Source organism: Lissotriton vulgaris, chromosome 10 (assembly GCF_964263255.1).
Source record: "Lissotriton vulgaris chromosome 10, aLisVul1.2, whole genome shotgun sequence".
Classification (NCBI taxonomy): domain Eukaryota; kingdom Metazoa; phylum Chordata; class Amphibia; order Caudata; family Salamandridae; genus Lissotriton; species Lissotriton vulgaris.
Window position 1 is genome coordinate 14,460,000 of NC_141698.1, and position 20,141 is coordinate 14,480,140.

The 20,141-nt window shown below is 46.2% G+C and overlaps 1 protein-coding gene across 3 annotated transcripts in view; it reads left to right on the top strand.

Moving 5' to 3' along the window:
* Positions 1-20,141, top strand: part of ABCD1 (ATP binding cassette subfamily D member 1) — a 184,368-nt gene that overhangs the window by 129,854 nt on the left and 34,373 nt on the right. For all 3 annotated transcript variants that reach the window (XR_015300635.1, XR_015300636.1, XM_086940223.1), the window contains exon 9: positions 8,370-8,495. Coding sequence is in view for 1 of the 3 variants with exons in the window: in XM_086940223.1 (XP_086796349.1) it covers positions 8,370-8,495 (126 nt within the window). In the remaining 2 variants the exon portion in view is untranslated. The remainder of the gene's footprint in view (positions 1-8,369; positions 8,496-20,141) is intronic.

The following is a 20,141-nucleotide window of genomic DNA, read 5'->3' on the forward strand; positions in this document are numbered from 1 at the left end:
ATATTGTTTGCAATGGATACAGTCTTAGGTTCATCAGCCCGCCTCCAGCAATTCCACCGGGCAGCTCGCAGTTTCAACTGCGCGAGCTCCAGGCGGAGGTAGATACCCTGTTAAGGAAAAGGGCTATAGAAGACGTCCCTCTGTCTCAAAGGGTAAGAGGTCTGTACTCCCAGTTCTTTCTGGTTCGCAAGAAGGACAAGAACGAGTTCAGGCCCATTCTGGATTTGCGACAAGCAAACAAGTGGATTTGCAGAGAGAAATTTCGCATGCTGACGTTGCATCAGATTTACCCTCAGCTGCAACAGGGAGACTGGCTATGTGCTATAGACCTACAGGATGCGTACTTCCATGTGCCCATTGCACAGAAACACAGGAAGTTCCTGCGATTCCAAGTCGGCGCCAATCATTATCAGTACAGTGTCAACATTCGGGTTGAAGTCTGCGCCCAGGACGTTTTCGAAGTGTATGGCAGTGGTAGCGGCACACCTGAGAAAGAACAAGGTGTTTGTCTACCCGTACCTGGACGATTGGTTGATCAAGGCCTCCTCCTTCTCGGAAGCTCAAGCGCACTTCTGGAAGACGTGCGTTCTCTTGAACAAACTGGGGTTGCACATCAACATGTCCAAGTCTGTCCCGACTCCGGTCCAGTGCATTCAGTACTTGGGAGCCTCCATCAACACACTGTCGGCAAGCGTGTCTCCTTCAGAGGAAAGACTATTATCACTCCTTCGGAAGGCTCAGGCTCTTATGACCGCTCCATCTACAACAGTGAGGACGGTGTCTTCTCTACGGGGGTCGATGGCCTCTTGTATCTTCCTCACGCCACACGCACGGCTGCACATGAGACCGCTGCAGGAGTGCTTGGAGGATCAATGGGATCAGAGGAAAGGGTCTTGGGACGACAAGATACGACTGTCTCGGCATGCTCTTCAAGTTTCTGAAATGGTGGTGTTCATTGGAGAATCACCTCAGAGGGGTTCCCTTCCACAAGGACATTCCGACACAGACTATCGAGACAAATGCGTCTCTCCACGGCTGGGGGGCGCATTCCGGAGACTTGCAGATTCAAGGAACGTGGTCCCCGACTGAGTCCACGTATCATATCAATTTTCTGGAACTCAGAGCTGTTCATTTGGCACTGAAGGCCTTTAATCCGTCCTTCCAGACCAATTCTCTGCTTGTACAGACAGACAATACGACCACGATGTATTACCTCAACAAGCAGGAGGGTTCGAGATCGCGCACCCTGTCGCAGGAGGCGCAGGCGATCTGGCACTGGCTGCTAGCCAGAGGACTGACGATAACGGCTACACATCTGCCAGGTGTGCAGAATGTTCAGGCGGACGCACTGAGCAGACTGATTTAGGAAAACCACGAATGGGTCATAAACGACGAAGTACTAGGAGAAGTCTTCGCAAGGTGGGGGACTCCAGACGTAGATCTGTTCGCCACCGCCGAAAACAGCAAATTCCGAGACTTCGCCTCCAGGTACTACCAGCAGGGGACGCTGGGGAATGCGCTATGGATCAACTGGTCGAACAGCTTTCTGTACGCTTTTCCACCCATTCCCCTGATTCCGGCGGTGCTCATCTAGCTGTCCCAGTCCAGGGCGCGGATGATCCTGATTGCCCCGGAATGGCCCAGGCAGTGGTGGTTCACGGACCTGCTTCACCGGTCTCTCCTTCCTCACATACGGCTGCCGTGCAGGCCGGACCATCTCACAAAGTTCGGGGGGGGCAGATGGTGCACCCCAACTCTCGTCTTTGAGTTTGGTGGCATGGCTCCTGAGATAGTGCAATATGGCCATTTGAATCTACCAGAAGATTGTATGGACATACTGAAGGAGGCTAAGCGACCTACCACTAAGACTTTCTATGCTTACAAGTGGAAGAGATTCTGCATCTGGTGCAAGTCCAAGAACTATGATCCAACGACATGTAAGGAAGATGTCCTCCTTCTGTATCTTCTACATTTGGCGCAGTCTGGCCTTAATTTCCATTCCATTAAGGTTCATCTCGCTGCGCTGACTGCCTACAGGAAATGCCCTTCACAGACTTCCTTCTTTCAGATCCCTGAGATCAAAGATTTTTTGGAAAGCTTGAAGAAAGTGTTCCCTCCTGTCAGGCTTCCTTCGCCTTCATGGGAATTGAATGTGGTGCTGTCCAGATTGATGAAAGAGCCTTTTGAACCTATTCATAAGGCTTTGTTGCAGCACCTGTCCTGGAAGGCGGCGTTCCTCGTGGCCATCACATCGGCCCGCAGGGTGATTGAAATTCAGGCGTCGTGTTGCCAAGAACCTTATACTGTATTTCATGCTGCTAAGGTTGTTATGCGTACTCACCCTAAATTTCTTCCAAAGGTTATCTCTGATTTCCATGTTAACCAGACCATAACTTTACCTACGTTTTTTCAGAATCCATCATCTCCAGCGGAAAGGTCTCTGCATTCCCTGGATGTTAGGAGTGTTTTGAAATGTTATCTGGATAAAACCGAAGATATTCGTAGGTCAGACCAATTGTTTATTAATTATGGATCAGTCAGGACTGGTCTTGGTACCTCGAAACAGTCCATCTCGAGGTGGATTGTGTCCTGTATACAATTGTGTTTCCCGAAGGCTAATAAGACCTTAGGGGGTAAACCTAAGGCTCATTCCACCAGGGGCAAAGCTGCCACGACTGCTTTGCTACGTAATGTTTCAATTGCTGAAATCTGCAAGGCGGCCACTTGGAAGTCGGACCATACCTTTGCTAAGCATTACTGTCTGGACACTGATGCCAGGACAGACGCTCAGGATGGGCAGGCTTCGCTGTGAAATCTGTTCGCACAGTAGTGGTGTTATTTCTCTTCTCTCCACCGCCGCTTTGGTGTGGGGATGGGCTTGCCATTCTATTCACTAGATTATGACTATACACAGAGATCCCCTACTACAGAAGGAGTAGTTTCTGTCCTGTAACTCCAGTTCTGTAGTAGGGGTATCTCTATTATAGTCATAAGCGCCCGCCCGCCCTCCTCCCCGGTGGAGAAAGATATTCATGTGAGGAATGCTTCAGGTCTGGCGTGTTACGCCTTCAAAAAGAACTGAAAGTAAAAGGGACCTGCTGTGCATTCTGGGATACTGAGAAAGTTCTGGAAAGTTTTCTTAAAGGCACAGTATCCCTGTCTGAGCCACATAATGGCAGCCTATGGGGCTTGTCTATCCACCCCTTCATCTCTATCATTTCAGAGGCTTTTGTGAGAAAAGGAAAAGTTTTCTCTGTGGGGAAAAACTGGACAGGCTGTGCTGTTTGTGGTTTTGGTGGAATTTCTAGTTGAAGTACTGGACAGTGTAGCCTGTGGATATAGGCTGCATTATCTGTCTTTAAATTCTCTCTTAAGTGTCTGCGCAGGTCTGCATTTTTTGACAATTTAAGAGATTATTTTTGATTGCTCCGGGGTCCACGCTCCTGAGCGGGACTATTCACTAATCAGGGCTATAACAGAGATACCCTACTACAGAACTGGAGTTACAGGACAGAAACTACTCCATCTTTCTCATTTTAGAGTTAGTGCCCTGATTCAAGAGGGTAAATTAATAACTAATACCTCTATCAGGTGTGCTCTAGATCAGGCAGACACAGCAGCTCAAGCAGTAAACCCCAGTGTACTGCTCCATGGACCTGCTTGGTTAAGAATTTCAGGATTCAAGCCTGAGGTACAAGCCTCTATTCTTAACCAACTCTTTGACAAAGAACACCTCTTTGATCCAGCTGTCGATACATCACTGGAAAAGATGAAAAATCATACTGACGTTGCTAAGTCCATGAGGGCCTTACAATCACCTTCCACCAGAGGGTCCTTTTGTCGCTCATTTTACAGGGGCGGCTCCAAAAATGTGTCAACATGACAATCCCTCCTCCTCTTACTAGGGTAACTATTGGTCGTCTTCTTCAAGAGGTTATTTTAAAGGTGGATATAGAGGAAACAACGGCAAGGGTAGAGGCAGAGGTAACTCAACATGCACTTCCCTTGCAAACACCAAACAGTGACTTCCTTTCCATACCCCCGACCATTCCACTCCTGTCAGGGGATGTCTTTCTCTATTTCTACCCATTTGGAATACGATTTCATCAGACAAATGGGTTCTACAAATTATCCAATCCGGTTATTTCCTGGGGCTTACAAGCACTCCACCGAACATTCCTCCAAGGTCGCACCTCGTGTCACAAGAACATCTCCCCCTTCTAAAGAAACGGGTTCTCTCTTTGTTGCAGAAAGGTGCAATAGAACCAGTTCCTTCACCATACCAGTGAGCAGAGGTGTTCTCCCTCTACTTTCTAATTCCCAAAAAGGATGGCTCCCTCAGGCCTATATTAGACCTCAGAGAGCGAATCTATTCATTCAGTTGGACCATTTTCATGTGGTAACACTCCAACAAGTGATTCCCCTTCTTCAGCAAGGTGGCTTTCTCTCCAGTCTGGATTTAAAGGGCGCTTACTTTCATATTCCAATACACCCTGCGCACCGCAAATACCTCAGGTTTGTGGTAGTATGTCAGCACTATCAATTCAAAGTCCTCCCATTTGAGTAACAACCGCACCCATAGTCTGCACAAAATGCTTGGCAATAGTCGCAGCCCATCTAAGAAGGCAACATATTCATGTCTTTCCATACTTAGCCGACTGGCTCATAAAGCCTAGCACGCACAACAACTGTCTACGCCACACACACAAAAACTGTGCAATTGCTCCACGAGCTAGGATTCACAGAATCTGTCTAAATCCCATCTCCAACTATCCACGTCTCAAGCATATCTAGGAGCTACTATAAACACACTAAAAGCTCTAGCATACCCAACTCTATCCAGAGTCGGGAATATACAAACCCTGATGTCTCAGTTTCAGCCTCAACACGTCTTACCAGCTTGAGTGTTCATGCAGTTACTGGGAATGATGGCGTATTTCATTAATATAGTCACCTACGCAAGACTTCAGATGCGTCCCGTACCGGAATGCTTAGCACGTCAGTGGAACTAGGCTCACGGTCAGTTATCAGATTTAGTGTTGGTAGACTGCTGCACCCATCGCTCTCTGCAGTGGTGGAACACACAAAACCTTTTAAAAGGGCGGCCCTTCAGCGACCCGGTTCCACAGATAGTACTGACAGACGCATCACTGACCGGTTGGGGAGCGCATCTCCAAACCCACACAATTCAGGTCATTTGGAGCTTGCAGCAGAAACCGCTTCATATAAATCATCTGGAGCTGCTATCGATTTTTCTGGGTCTGAAAGCATTTCAAGTCCAGCTAGTACGCAAGGCTGTCCTAATTCATACAGACAACATGACAGCCATGTACTACACAGAAAAACAGGGAGGGACACTCTCTCCAGCTGTCACAGCTAGCACAGACCATCTGGAAATGGGTCATACATCACAAAATAGATCACCTAGCCGAACACCTTCCAGGAGTAGACAATCGGATGGCAGATTTGCTCAGTCGCCAGACACAGCAAATCCCGGAATGGGAAATACACCTTCAAGTTCTCCCATTCTTCCAAATGTGGGTTTTCCCATACATAGACCTGTTCACCACACATCTAGATGCAAAATGCCCAAACGCTGCTTCCAGGCATCCACACCCATTGTCCAAAGGCAATGCACTATGGATGAATTGGTCAGGGATATTTGCTTATGTTTTTCCGCCTCTCCCACTCCTTCCCTTAGTGATTCGGAAACTCAAACAAGCGTCTCTGACACTAATCCTAGTTGCCCCCACGTGGGCACGTCAACCTTGGTTCGCAACTCAATTGGAACTCAGTAGTTCCTCCCCAAAAACTACGTCTCACACCCAGTCTCCTCAAACAGAGCCATGGAGACATAAGAACATCCAGACCCCAGTCAACTCAATCTGGCGATCTGGCTTCTGAAGTCTTAGCGTTTGGCTATCTTAATCTACTGCCAGACGGCAGGAATATTATCAAAGAGGCCAGACGTCCTGCCACAAGAGCAAGCTATGCAGCAAAGTGGAAGCGGTTTGTGATATACTGTAATAACAACCACATCAACCCGCTTGATGCTTCTGTACAACACATTAGATGTTATTTGCTACATCTACAACGTTCCAATTTAGCGTACACCTCCATACGTTTACATCTGCCTGCAATAGTTGCATACCTTCAGAATAGACAACCTCTATCTCTTTTTAGAGTGCCTGTTATCAAAACCTTTATGGAGGGACTCACAAGTCATTCCCCCAAGACGTCCACCTGCTCCAGTGTGGAATCTTGACATTGTTCTCACCGGACTAATGGGTACACCCTTTGAGCCATTGCACAAATGTGAACTGCAATTTCTCACATGGAAAGTTGCTTTCCTAGTGGATATCCCATCACTCTGAAGAGTGGGTGAGCTTCAGGCATTAACTATAGAAGAACCCTTTTTACAAATGCACCAAAATAAAGTGGTTCTTTGGACTAAAGTCATTTCTGCTTTTCATATCCATCATTCTGTTTAGTTACCTGTGTTCTTCCCTCAAATAGATTCAGTAGCAAGATGTGCCCTACACACATTAGATGTGAAGAGAGCATTGCTTTTACATAGAAAGGACAAAACCATTCCGTAATACAAATACATTTTTTTGTCGCTTTTGCTCCACCACACATGGGTAATCCCATATCAAAATCAGGAATTGCAAGGTGGATTGTCCAGTGCATTCAAATATGCTATGCAAAAGCAAAACAAACGTTAACAGTTCCCTCTAGAGCACACTCCACACGCAAACTGGGGGCTTCTATGGCATTCTTAGGAAATATACCCATAGATGACATATGCAAAGCTGCAACATGGTCTACACCACACACATTCACAAAACATTATTGTGTAGATGTGTTAGCAAGACAACAAGCTGTAGTGGGACAGGCAGTTTTACATACACTATTTCAGACCACTGCAACAGATATAGGTTAGCCACTGCTTTGACAGATAGCTGCTATGTAGTCTATGACCTACAGCTCATATGCCTCAAACGGAAGATGCTACTTACCCAGTATGCATCTGTTCTTGGCATATAGAGCTGTAGAGTCTTATGCGCCCACCCACCTCCCGGGTACATACACCTGTAGCAGTAACATCTTACTTAGATACATGAATGCATGGACATCTCCTTTTACTACTCTTACTAAATCCATTATCACCCTCTGCTGGAAAACAATCTAACAAAGAAGTTGATGCCCATGCGCACTATCACCGAAAGGAGGAGTCGCATACCTTGTGACTGGAAAGACTTCTTCGAACAAAAACAAAGTGCAAACACCCAGACCCAACACTAGATGGCGATCTATGCACAGCATATGACTACAGCCCTACATGCCAAGAACAAATGCATACTGGATAAGTAGCATTTTCGTTTTCTTTGGTTTTTTGGTTGATGCATGTGCTTAAAAATAGAAAATATAGCCATTGCATAGGCAATAAGAGTGATGAGTTCCTCTAGAAGTAGAATGGCTGGGATGGCTTGCACGGTTGAATATATTCAATATTTATAAATGTATTGAAGCTACCCATGATAGACAACAAGTGCTACGAGTAAGTGACTACTTCACCAAGGACTAGTATGATCAGAAAGAAAAACAGTGGATCTTAGACCTATACTCTGTCTACATTTCCATTGAATGGCCTCTGCTGTGCATTCTCAAAAGTGCCCATAAACCCACGCCACCCTCCTTGGAGAAGCGGTTGATCTGAACTCCTTTCCCTCGAAGTACCAAAAGAAACTTCCAACTAGTTGCAGTCATTTTGGGCCCGGTTGTTGCATGCAGGAAGCCACAGTCTTATACATGCAGCACTCGGCAAGTGCATCTGATTGCAGCAGAGCGGCTGGCCTTGCGTCCTATGCACAAGATTCTTCCCAGGAGCGGCCCAAGTGTGTGCTTTTAGTCCAGACACATTGTCTGGTTTGCCTTTGAGGAATCTGTGTCCCACTGCCTGGGGTCCTTTCCGCTTCTTCAAAAAGGACCTTAAATCCCTTCTCTTCCAAAGACACTGTTACCAATTATTTTCTGACTCTTTTGCACGTCTCTCACTGGGGAACTAGTTTGGCCTCAGCTTCAGCGCTGGATATGGACCTTTGCACTCCTAATCCCTCCAACTATACTTTGCAATGTATCATTTGTAGTGAATCTGTATTTTGTAAATATGTAGCCAACACTCTGCCTTACTCTAGTAGTTACGTCTTGTCAAGTCTACCATAATGCCTGTAATGTCTGATTTGATGTACTTCGCTCTATTATAAAGCGCTCTGAAACCTCTGGGTAAAGTATGCGCTATATAAAAACGCCATAAATAAATACATGTATGCTCTTTCCACTGAAGGGTGTGTTTTCTTGTTTTCCAGGCCCAAGTATGCTCTTCTGGACGAGTGCACCAGCGCCGTCAGCATCGATGTGGAGGGAAAGATCTTCGAGGCCGCCAAGGATGCGGGCATTGCCCTGCTGTCCATCACCCACCGCCCGTCCCTCTGGTGAGTTGCCCAGACCTGTGCCAGCTGCTGCCCACTGTCACGAGGGGTGCGTTCTGTTCCACTTTCTATCATGCGTGGGCAGGGCTGTGCCAAGGCTTGTTTGCAGGCTCCGTCTCCTCTCTGCCCTGCAGGCACACCTGTGCACTCTTCAGCCTCCTCCAGTGGCGATCACACCGCCCGTTGTGTCCGAAACTATCGAAAATGGGCAATTTGTCACCTTAGTGGAGTTTTGGAAATACTGTGGGATTAGCGTTCACATCCGTCTCCAGCTCGGAGTGGTTATAAGTTCTCAGATTTGCTTCACATTTGAGATGTTTTAACACAGAACATTGTAGTAAAAGTGTGTGATATAGAGGTTGCAAACACCGCAGACATGAAAGATTGCCAGGTAGGGTTTGCTTACATTTCCCAGTGCACAGGGTTTTAAGTGGGATGAAAAAGTAGGGGGTCTCTCAAAGGGGCGTGGCCAATGTAATTAAGGGTGTGGCTTAAAAACACAAGCTAAGAATCTGTGCTTAGCAGAGTGTGCCGCCCGACTTGTATTTTGCTGTTTCTGTCATTGCATTGAGATATATGATACAACAAGTAACATCATACCTACAAGAAGTCAGGACTATTGGCATTGTCAATGGTTGTTAGTTGCATAAGATAAGCAGCAACTAATGCTTCTATATCAGGGGTCTCCAACCTTTTCTGTAGTGAGAGCTACTTCTGATCAGTGAAAATTGTCGTGAGCTACTAAAGGCCAAGCAACTCGCGCATTTTTCGAAGACACCTCCCACGCCCTACTTCATTGTCTTTAAGTCTAATTTCTTTGTGGCCCATACTGTGGTTTGAACAAAATACAACTATAGAGCTGTTCAAAGCTGTCAGCAGACTGAAAATCATAACATAGTAAACTGTATATCTGTCTCACACCTCATTCACCACACTGCTATGCAATGCGTCCCATAACATGATAACTGCAACTTGGTGTTTATCAGGCAAGACAAGGAAGCCCATCCAAAATAGGATAAAAAAAACTAAGAAAACACTTTGAACCACCTACCCTGCCCATGCCATAGCCTGCTAACCATGTAGGTAAGTGCTTCAGTGCAGCACATTAGTAAGCGCTATTAAAATGCTTCAATAGAAGGCATCCCCTTTCTTATCAAAAAAAGTGAAACAAAGCAGGAACCATGCTAAATAAAGACAGAACATCAATGGGATCAAAGTGCATGGATAAAATCACTGCCTTAAGGACTTATGAGCCTTGCTTAGCAAAAAAACCCACACAAGAAGAAATTGCATCAACTCAGCCACTAAAATTGTAAACTGCCTCTATTAAAGGCAAACCAGTAGAAGTACTTACAAAACAATTTGTTCTGCGTATCTGTTGTGCAGCAAAACACAGCTCCTTGTCACACAAGCAGAGCTGCCTTGGCACAAAGGTAGAGTGTGTGAGACAGAGACTGGGAGCGACAGGACAGAGAGGGGAAGGGCCTGTTTTTGGTGGATTGGGTCAGTACATGTAAAGCGCTTTGATTTAAACATCGCTGCCACAGTGCTTTAAATTTGAAAAGATATAATAAAGCACATTGTCAGCTGATGTTAAAATCAAAGGGCCTTGCATGCACTGAGCCGCTTTAATTGACTACCACGCAAAGGCAAATTTAAAGCGTGCTGTAGTAGTATGTGAAAGTGGCTCTTGCAGACAAGAATCTTTGATTTTAACATTGCCTGCCACCGCAGTTGCTGCCCAGTGCCTGCAAGGACCTTGGACTTTAACCTCGGCTGCCACCGTGCTTTGTTACTGAAGTCAAATATAAAGCATGGTTGCAGCCGATGGTAAAAAAGGTCCTTGCATGCACTAATCATGAGTCACTGATGGCTACGGGTATGTATAGGTCAGGAAATATATCATTAATTAAAAATGCAGACTGCACAGCTCCTGAGTGGTGGTCTTTTGATAAGGTTCTCCAAGGGATGTGACCCAGGAAGGTTGAAAGGCGTGCAGATTGTCACAGGGAAGGAATTCTGTCAATGGTAAGGACAGTCAATAAAGGAGACTCTCACAACTCGAGTACTGAGCAGCCAGCTGGAATGCAACAGCTGTCACCAACTGCCGCTGGAATCCAACACTTTTAGTAGATTAAGGACCAGTTTCCAAGTCCAAAATATGTCCCCTCTCATCCAAGGCTTCCCTGCTTGAAGAGCTCAACATCTTGTGAGACGAGACGCCATTTAACATAAGAGGAACGGCAGCTGGCCTGCTCACATTCATCTGCCTGGAGACATCACTAGCACCAAACTGTAAAGCTGCTTTCACTGACTTCCACACGAAGGCAAATTTAAAGCGTGTTGAAGTCAGTGAAAGCAGTTCAAGGCAGGCAAGGACTTTTGATTTTTAACATTGGCTTCCGCTGTTGTAGCAGCTCAGTGCCTGCAGGATCTTTGCATTCACTGAGCAGCTTTCGAATTTAAAGCGTGCTGCTTTGTGAATGCAAAGATCCTGAAGCCAATGTTAAAAATCAAGTCTTTGTCTGCCTTGAACTGCTTTCACTGACTTCCACACGCTTTAAATTTGCCTTTGCGTGATAGTGAGAGTAGTTGGTGCAAGGACTTTGGATTTTTAAATCAGCTGTGAGCGCGGTAGCTGCTCACTGCCTGCAGGATCTTGATTTTATTATCGGCTGCCATCGCGCTTTGTTACTGAAGGCAGATGTAAAGCACGGTGGCAGCCGATATTAAAATCGTACACAGTTTAACCAACAATACTTCTAATAATCAGGGGGAACACTTACCAGTCCTGCGCAGCTTCCCAGGAGGATGAGATAGGCCAGATGGCAAATGAACTGCGCCACGGCGCGGGATTTTAGGAAGAACGTCACGTTCTTTGGCCCGCCCCGCCCCAGCTAAGCTCATTCAGCTAATCAGAGCAGCTGGTTTGTAAGAGGGTGGGCAAGGTCTTAAAGCTGCGAAAGACAATGAAAGGATAAAAAATAGACTGTTTAAATGACCTCTCGTAATTGGAAAGTAGCGCGAGCTACTCCCAGAGGGTCGGCGAGCTACCGGTAGCTCTCGATCGACCGGTTGGAGACCCGTGTTCTATATAGTATTGAAATAGATTACACTTAAAGCCCTCATGACACCACAACAATGTTGCTACTGCTGAGTTTCAAAAAGAGAAGGGAAATCCAGAGTGAAAATGACTTTTTAACACGTTTACTGCGGCCACGATTTTGCGGAAGTGCGGCAATTCCGCAAAACGGGCGGGGCCGCATTGGCCGATGGCAGTACTTAGGGAGGTAGTGCTGTCTGACGGCAGCATGGAAGGGGTTAAAGGATTTCCCTTCCCCTTCTACGCTCACCTGGCATGATGTCATGCCATAACCTCCACTAGTGAGAAGTGAGCAGTGTAAGTAGCGCACATCGATGTGCCTACTGTCACTGCAGTCGAGAAATAACCTGACCGCCTCTGCCAGGGCACAAAACAGAGCCCGATAGAGACCCGTTTCGAGGCCCCCTTTAAAAAACTACAGGTGCTCAGCACAGGTGAGAGCTGGCCCACTTAAAGCCTTGCCTGCGCACTTGATTTAAGGGCAGATAAAGTGTGGGTTTAAGGGGTGGGCATGGTGAAGGCAAGGGAGGACGTCTGCCACCAGACACTCATTTCAACAATACATTACGTTCGAGAGACCCGGGGCCACCTCGCTTCCCGTCCTTCCCGAAGAGCTGTCTGGGAGCTCACCAGGAGATGATTGACATGTTGCGGTCCATCACACTTCGTCTGTGTAAACCTGTCCATCTGTTTTCCTATCCTGGCGTCCGTGATCTCGTGGCTCGACGAGGACGTGGCCTCGCAGCATCTGTCCACGGATGCTCCTTTCCTATGGACGCCATCTTCTGTGCGGGATGCTGCGTGGCAGGCCTCTGTCCTGTGGCTTGACGGGTGTGCCAGGAGCTGCCACTGCCCAGTGCGAGGCCTTTTGGGGGTCTACAGCAGGGTCACCAATTCTCTCAAAGATGGGATCTAACCTGCCCCGAAGGTTCCCATTCCGGGTGGCAAAAACCTTCTGAAAAAAGTTGTAAAATTCCATCTTTGGGTAGGGTTAGATTGGGATTAAAAATCGGCCTGGGCGGGCTAAAAAAGTGTCCCACGTTTGCATTCTTGCCTTCCCGCAAAACACTGCTTTGGTGAAGTTTTATAAAAAAGAGAGGGGGTGGGGCGGGACTCTGACAGACGCATGTTTTCTGAAGGTCACTTAGATAAAAAAAATGCACTGATTATTTGACACTGGTGAAACACACCTGAAAACAAGTGAGGCCACTTCTGCTCAGGCCCCCTACCCCGCTCAATATGCACACATTAATGGGCCGGACCCAGCGAGAGGAAGGGAGTGACCCCTCTGCCCGATGATAAAAAGGGAGGTAATGGATGCCCACCTTCCTCCAGAAAGGCCACTCGGGGCCCCACTGGGCTGCTAGCCACATCTGAACAAATCAGACACTGCCCAAATCGGCCCCCAGGCTGCACAAAAAAGCGGCCCACAGTTGGTCATTGCCCAAGGGCCCGCCTTACAAATCCGACCCTGTCTTTGGCCGCTTTTCCTGTCGATGGAGATGCCCCTGGTCCTACCCGCGCCCCCGGCATCCTCTTGGGAGGTGGCCCTAGCCCAAAGCAGTGCCTGGACTGACCGCTGTCAATCTGTCCCTGGCTTCCAACTTCTGCTCAGCGGCACAACGTGTGTCAGAGCTAGCTGAAACTTGTTCACATCTCTCCGCCCAGCTTCTTGCTCAACTAAATCACCTTCGATGGAGAAAATGTAATGTCTGCTCTAGGAGAGGTTTTCTAAACCCTTTGACAGGTTTCTCACATTCTCTTCCAGGGGATCCTCCTCAATAGTCATAAGTATTAGAATATTCCCGCCCATGCGCGGGACCCCGGAAACAATATATTATATGTGCCCCATATATATATATCTATATCTATATCCGTAATCCAAAAGCGGTCCTTCTTGGGCGGTTCCCATAGTCAGGTGGCGCATGTGCCGGCCGGACCCCAAAGCCGGTAAATTTGTGCACAAATTTTACAGGTTCCAGTAAAGGATTGAATGCGCACTCAAAGCGAGGGTAGATAACACCAGTTTATTTTTCAATACTCGCTACGCGTTTCGAGACCCACTGGTCTCTTGATCACACGATATTGTTTGACCACCGCTGCGTGCATAAGTAAAGTTTTCAAGTAGTGCATCAACATAGAAGAGGCCTTGTAAGTGTTTGTTTTAACATTGAAAACATGGCGGCCATCTTAGAACGGAGTAGTCACCACACACAAAAGTAATGGTATAGCATTAACCTAAACATTCTCATGTTATACTCATTTGTATTGACATGTTATGTCTACAGTTTCTGACAAACTAAAATAGGATGTAAGAAAACATAAGTTGCGGGATTTATGTGTCCCGTTTTTTTCTACATTGTAAACATTTTACATTGTAAACATTTGTAGAGTAAAAACCGCATGCGCTGAAAACTGTGTAAATTAAGAAACAGCTTAATTCAACATTGGCCTGATTATCTAAGTTTGTTTGAATGTATTCGTTCAAATCGCTGTAATCAAACAGATCTGCTTTCGGACTGGTGCCGATGGTACATATATATATGCATTCAATATCTTTGCCAGTAATTACATCATTCACCTGGTCGTCTAGGCTCAAATACAATGTACAATTCATCAAAAGTTCAGAACCTTCTGCTTTCGGACTAGTGCCGACAATCGATCGCATGCATGATTTCTAGTGCTCTCCCCTCCGTTCATATTCAGTTTTTAGTCCACAATTGCTAGGCCTTGCCAGCTAACAATAGTATCTTAGGCTCTTAAGTTGTATCGATGCACCCACGAATAACCCACTGTGTCTATTTGTGATGATGAAAGAATTTTAATTAAACATATATTCAATATTTCCTTCAAGGTAATTGAAAAAACATAAATATATGGTTCAAAAAAAGTGATTATATTGCTAAGTCCTTGGGTGAAATAGAAGTGATATTTTCCTGTACCTTCCTTGAGGTCAACTTGATTGAAGAAAAAGGGTAGGGAGCCGTGCATCTTATAAAAGTGAAGTGTGTGAAGGCCCCTTCCTTTTCCTCCTGTAAAGAATGATAAACAGAAAGAGATTTACTGTTAAAATATGGTTAAAAAACCTTATATACATTCATATGCATCATCAATTTACAATTTGAAATATACATGTCTTCCAAGCATGGTTAAAGATTCATAATTAGGTGTCTAGTAAGTGGGATGCAAGTTCTTCGTCCTGGTTGTGCCCCCCCGGGAATCTACTCTTGAGTTCCATTATCCATTTGGATTCTCTTTTTCTCAAGGCAGTTAATCTGTTACCACCTCTACCACTAGTATGGACTTGTTCTAAGGCAAAGTATTTAAGGAGTGCATTGTTGGATTGATGGTGTGACTGAAAATGGCGCGCTATGGGATAGTTCTTATCAACATGTGTAATAGCCCGCAGATGTTCCTGGACTCGTTTTTTTACCATACATATGGTACTGCCCACGTATTTGAGTTTGCATGGGCACTCCAAGACGTATACAACATAGTTGCTGCTACATGTCAGGAATTGTTTGATGGTATGTTTCTTAGTAGCGCCTGGAATTTCAACTTCTTTTACCATAGTGCTGTCTTTACATGCACGACAATGTCCACAGGAATAAAAGCCTTTCAGATTATGTGTACTTCCATTATTCCTAGGGCTGATATCACCTCTCACTAGAATATCCCTTAAACTCTTCCCTTTTCTATATGTCACAGAAGGGCGATCCCCTATCATAGGGCCTATGATGTTATCACTTTTAAGGACATTCCAGTTGTCAACCAGTACTTTATTTACCTTTCTAGAGTCCTCATTCAACGTGGTAATGAGCCTAGTGGTAGGTTCTGTTTCTGTTATAGCTGATCTTGGTTCAAGTATACTTTCTCTAGTTTTGTCCTGAACTTTGGTGACTGCCTTGTTGAGGACCCAATCCGGGTATCCTCTTTCCCTGAATCTTTTTTGCATTGTGATTTTTTCTAACTCATAGTTTTTCATCACTACAATTTCGTTTAGCTCTCAGGAGTTCCCCATAGGGTATACTCCATTTAAGGCTTTCAGGGTGGGCACTTTGGGCGTGAAGTAGGCTGTTACCTGCGTTTCTTTTCTGTACAATTGAGTAGAAAGGTGACCGTCTTGTACAGTTACCTTGGTGTCCAGAAATTCAATGCTTTCATTGCTGGTATTAAGGGTTAGAGTGATGTTATAGGGGTTGTTGTTCAGTTTCATGACAAAATTCTGGGCTTCCATCTGCGATCCGTTCCATACAATGAAAAGATCATCGATGAAACGGATCCATGTTTTGACTTTACTAAATTCCCAGTTTAGCAGATGGTCTTTGCGAATCTCTTACTCCCATTTGCCGAGAAACAGATTTGCCAGGCTCGGCGCAAAGTTCGAACCCATCGCGGTTCCACGCACTTGCCTGTAGAGATCCCCGTTGAACAGAAAAATGTTATTCTTCAAACATATCCTCAGCATCTCTACAAGCATGTGCGTGTGTTCCAGGAACGCCAAGTCTCTTTCTTGCAAAAAATGTAGACATGCAGCTATACCTTGCTCATGGTCAATTATGGTGTAGAGCGAGCTCACATCCATAGTCATGAGTGTGAACCCTTCCTCCCATTTGATAGTAGATATTTTGTTAAGGAAATCCTTTGTATCCTCAATATGAGAAGGTAGTGCGCTAACATAGTCTCTCAAGAAATGGTCAATGTATTTACTGATCTTTTCATTAACACTGCCTATTGAGGAAACTATGGGTCTCCCTGGAGGTCTTCTAGGATCTTTATGCACTTTCGGCAAAAGATATAGAATGGGTAACTTGGGGTAATCTTTCTTGAGGAAACAGTATTCATGCCATGTAATGAGTCCCTCATTTTGCCATTTCTCTAAATTCTCCCATGTGTTGGTTATGCTGCGATTGTATTCAACAGTATTGCTCTTACAATAGTAGTTTACATCATTCAGTTTGTGTGCTTCAGCAATATACATTTCCTGTCCCCACAAAACAATATTACCCCCCTTGTCAGAGGGTCTGATGATGACCATGAGGTGGTACCCGGACCTTTTGCATCTGTCTGTGTGTCCACACAGACGACTTCCTTGCAGACCGGACCTATTGAGCAAGAGGAACAGGAGGATACTGCATCCCATCCTCCCATCACTGAACCTAACAGCATGGCTCCTGAGGTCCTGCAATATGGGCACCTGAACCTGCCTCCCGAATGCATGAACATTTTATAAGAGGCCTTCAACGAGAGCGTCATATGCGTTCAAGTGGAAAAGGTTTTACATATGGTGTAGGGATCGTCACCTAGATCCTACTAAAGGGCAGGAGGAAGTAATCCTTCCATACCTCCTTTCCTTGGCAACTTCTGAGTTGAAATATGCTTCCATTAGAGTGCATCTGTCAGCCATAGTAGCTTACAGGAAATCACCTAACCAGATTTCTTTCTTTCAGGTTCTGGTGGTCAAGGACTTCCTCCAGGGGTTGAAAAAAGTCTATCCCCCTTTGTGAAATCCTTCTCCTCCTTGGGAATTGAACCTGGTTCTATCCAGGTTAATGACACCTCCTTTCGAACGCATCCACAAGGCCTCTTTGCAACACCTCTCTTGGAAAGCAGCCTTTTTAGTGGTGATTACAATAGCGCGCAGAGTAAGTGAGCTACAAGCGCTCTGTACAAAGGAGCCATATACTGTTTTCCACCACAACAGGGTAGTCCTGAGAGCTCATCCATCCTTCTTGCGTAAGGTGGTTTCTGATTTTCATATAAATCAGTCCATTTCCCTCCCTTCGTTTTTTCCAAATTCTACGACCCCAGCCGGGCGGTCACTGCACTCCTTGGATCTTAAGAGAGTACACAAGTTCTATTTGGAGAAAACCAAGGGAATCAGGAAGACGGATCAGATGTTTTGTGAACTATGGTTCTATGAGAACGGGCTTTCCAGCGGCCAAGAGATCCATCTCCAGGTGGATTGTCTCCTGCATTAAATTGGCCTATCAGCTTGCAGGCAAGCCTTTATTGGTGTCGCCCAAAGCGCATTCTACCAGAGGGAAATTGCCACAGCGGCTTTCTTGCATGACATTCCAATGTCAGAGGTATGCAAGGCTGCAACCTGGATATCAGTTCACACCTTTATGAGGCATTACTGTCTAGAATCTGATTCCAGGGCCGATACTGAAGTAGGGCAAGCCTCCTTGAGGAATCTGTTCGGGTAGCCTATGGCCTGCCAGGCTTGTTGATGAGATTACGGTCTTGTTATTACTTTGCCCGCAGGGATGAGGTGAGGCTCGCTATTCTATTCTAATGCTTATGACTATTGATGAGGATCCCCTGGAAGAGAAGGATTAGTTACTTACCTGTAATCCTAGTTCTCTTCCAGGGGTATCCTCATCAAAGTCATAAGCAACCCTCCCGCCTCCCCGGGCAAAGGACATTCGTTAATGAGGAGATATTGTTAACCTATTTGTTACATGGTTTCTTCAGTCTCCGAAAAGAACTGACCTAACTGTCACCCCTGGGGCATGATGGGAAGCTGGGGGTCATGAGTACCTTAAAGGCACGGTGTCGGTTTTTTGTTGCATGCAGCTACAGGTTAGCTTTTCAGTCTTTTTAGACTGTGCTTGGAATGCAGCCTGGGAGCTTTCTATGCTTTCAGTGAGTTATAAGAATTTCTAGTGCTTTCTAAGCATTAAAACAGTTTCTAAACAATCTTTGGTGTTGTTTATGTTTCTAATGCAAATGTTCATGTATGGTGGAAATGCTTTACAGCATAATTCACCTCTACTGTTTATTTGGCTGCAATTGCTCCTGTCGACTTAGCGAGCCTGACACCTTTCAGCATTCCGTCCATCTTTTTGTGTTGCTGTTGCAAACTATCACCAGAAGGTGTCACTGTGCACCTGACTAGAAACCCAAGGAGTGCAGACCTAGCGTGAAGCCTTGTGCCACAAAACAGCAGACCAGGAAGTGCTTTCTGAAACTCAGCAGTCTGAGAAGTGTGCCACAAAGCATTTCTAAAATTCGAATATATTAGAAATGTAAAGTTTGCGGGCACTTCCTCGTGCTGCTGTCTGGCACGGTCCAGCATAGGCACGTCTGATGGATACTTCTAATTGCAGATTCCTCACCTTTAGAATCTCCTCAAGAACCAGACTGGATCTGGAAGGTTCTTCAGCATATTCTGTACATGCAATAGGTGGCGTTGTGCAGCTCTCCATCAAATGCTCCGCCCTGGGAGAGACTACATGAGCGAACCATACACAGGCACCATCCAGCAGTACTGACGTCAGGCCCGTCCTTTCTGCGCCTTGGTACTCTGATCCAGTACTTGCTTCTACTGTTTTCTTGTCAGTTGACAAGTTTTTCTCAAACCATTTTTAGGTCGAGCTGACGTTAGCATTCATGCGAAGCATGAATGCTGTCAGCTCGACAACTAATGTGATCAGTATTTAGGAGAGTGGACACCAAAGTGTTACGAGCTTTTTCAGTGTCGGATTTCACCTCGGGAGCGCGCAGCATTGTCTGCAGTGGCAGTGTCAGTTTCGCTTTTTTATTACTTTCGTTTTTCCCGAGGCTGGCTGAGGCTGGCTTGGAATGAACAGGCTTGCCCCCGCGCATGCGCAGAGTAACTCACAGCCCTTGCTTTTACAGACGCAGGCAGGCAGCCCCCACCCCTCTGCATGCATGCACGCACGCACGCACACACAGGCGAGCGCATGCACACGCAGGCACACACATACAGGCACACAGACACTCGCTTACACACACACACACCCCCCTCCCCCACAGTCACACACACGCACGCACGCACACATACATACAAAGCCCGCCCGCACTCGCGCGCGCACATGCTTTTCCCCCGCCCCCCCTACCCTCCCCTCCCCTCCCCTCCCCCGCTCAGCAATGCACTCACCGGCTTCCTTCGTGCGGCGGCTCTCCTCAGCTGCAGGGCCCGGCAGCAGGACTCTTCTTCCCTCCTTCGGCACCGGGGCGCAGGGTAGGCTCCTGCCTGCTCCGGTGCTCCAAACACGGCAGCTCCGTCCAATCGCGGCTCTTCCGTGGGAGGCGGGGTAGGCTCCCGCCCTCCTACTTCCTGTTTCCTGTTGTCGCGCCGGCCTGCCTGACTTCCTGGTCGCAGGCCGGCAGAGTGACGGTATTTATTTAGTTAGTTATTTATGCATTTTTATATAGCGCGGACTTTACCCGAAGGCGGTATTTATTTATTTATTTTTTTGGGACGCTGCGTGCTGTCCCGCACCACCTCCTGCTGCATTTCCTGCTAGTCGGCGCCCGTTGCCATTGACAATTCTTTTGCATGTCCTATGTGAAAGCTGCAGTATTTGTCTTTGGTCAGTATTTGACACTTACTGAACACTGTTTTTACGTCAAGAATCCACTTGATAACATTGCACACGTGTTTTGTATTTTAAATTTGCTTTCTCTAGCTGCATTCCTCGCAAACAGCATGCACGCATTTAAAACTAGTTCTTTATGTTTTTCCTTCTGTATTTCTTGCTCTCGTTTTCTAGCTCCCTCCTACAAACTTAAGTATC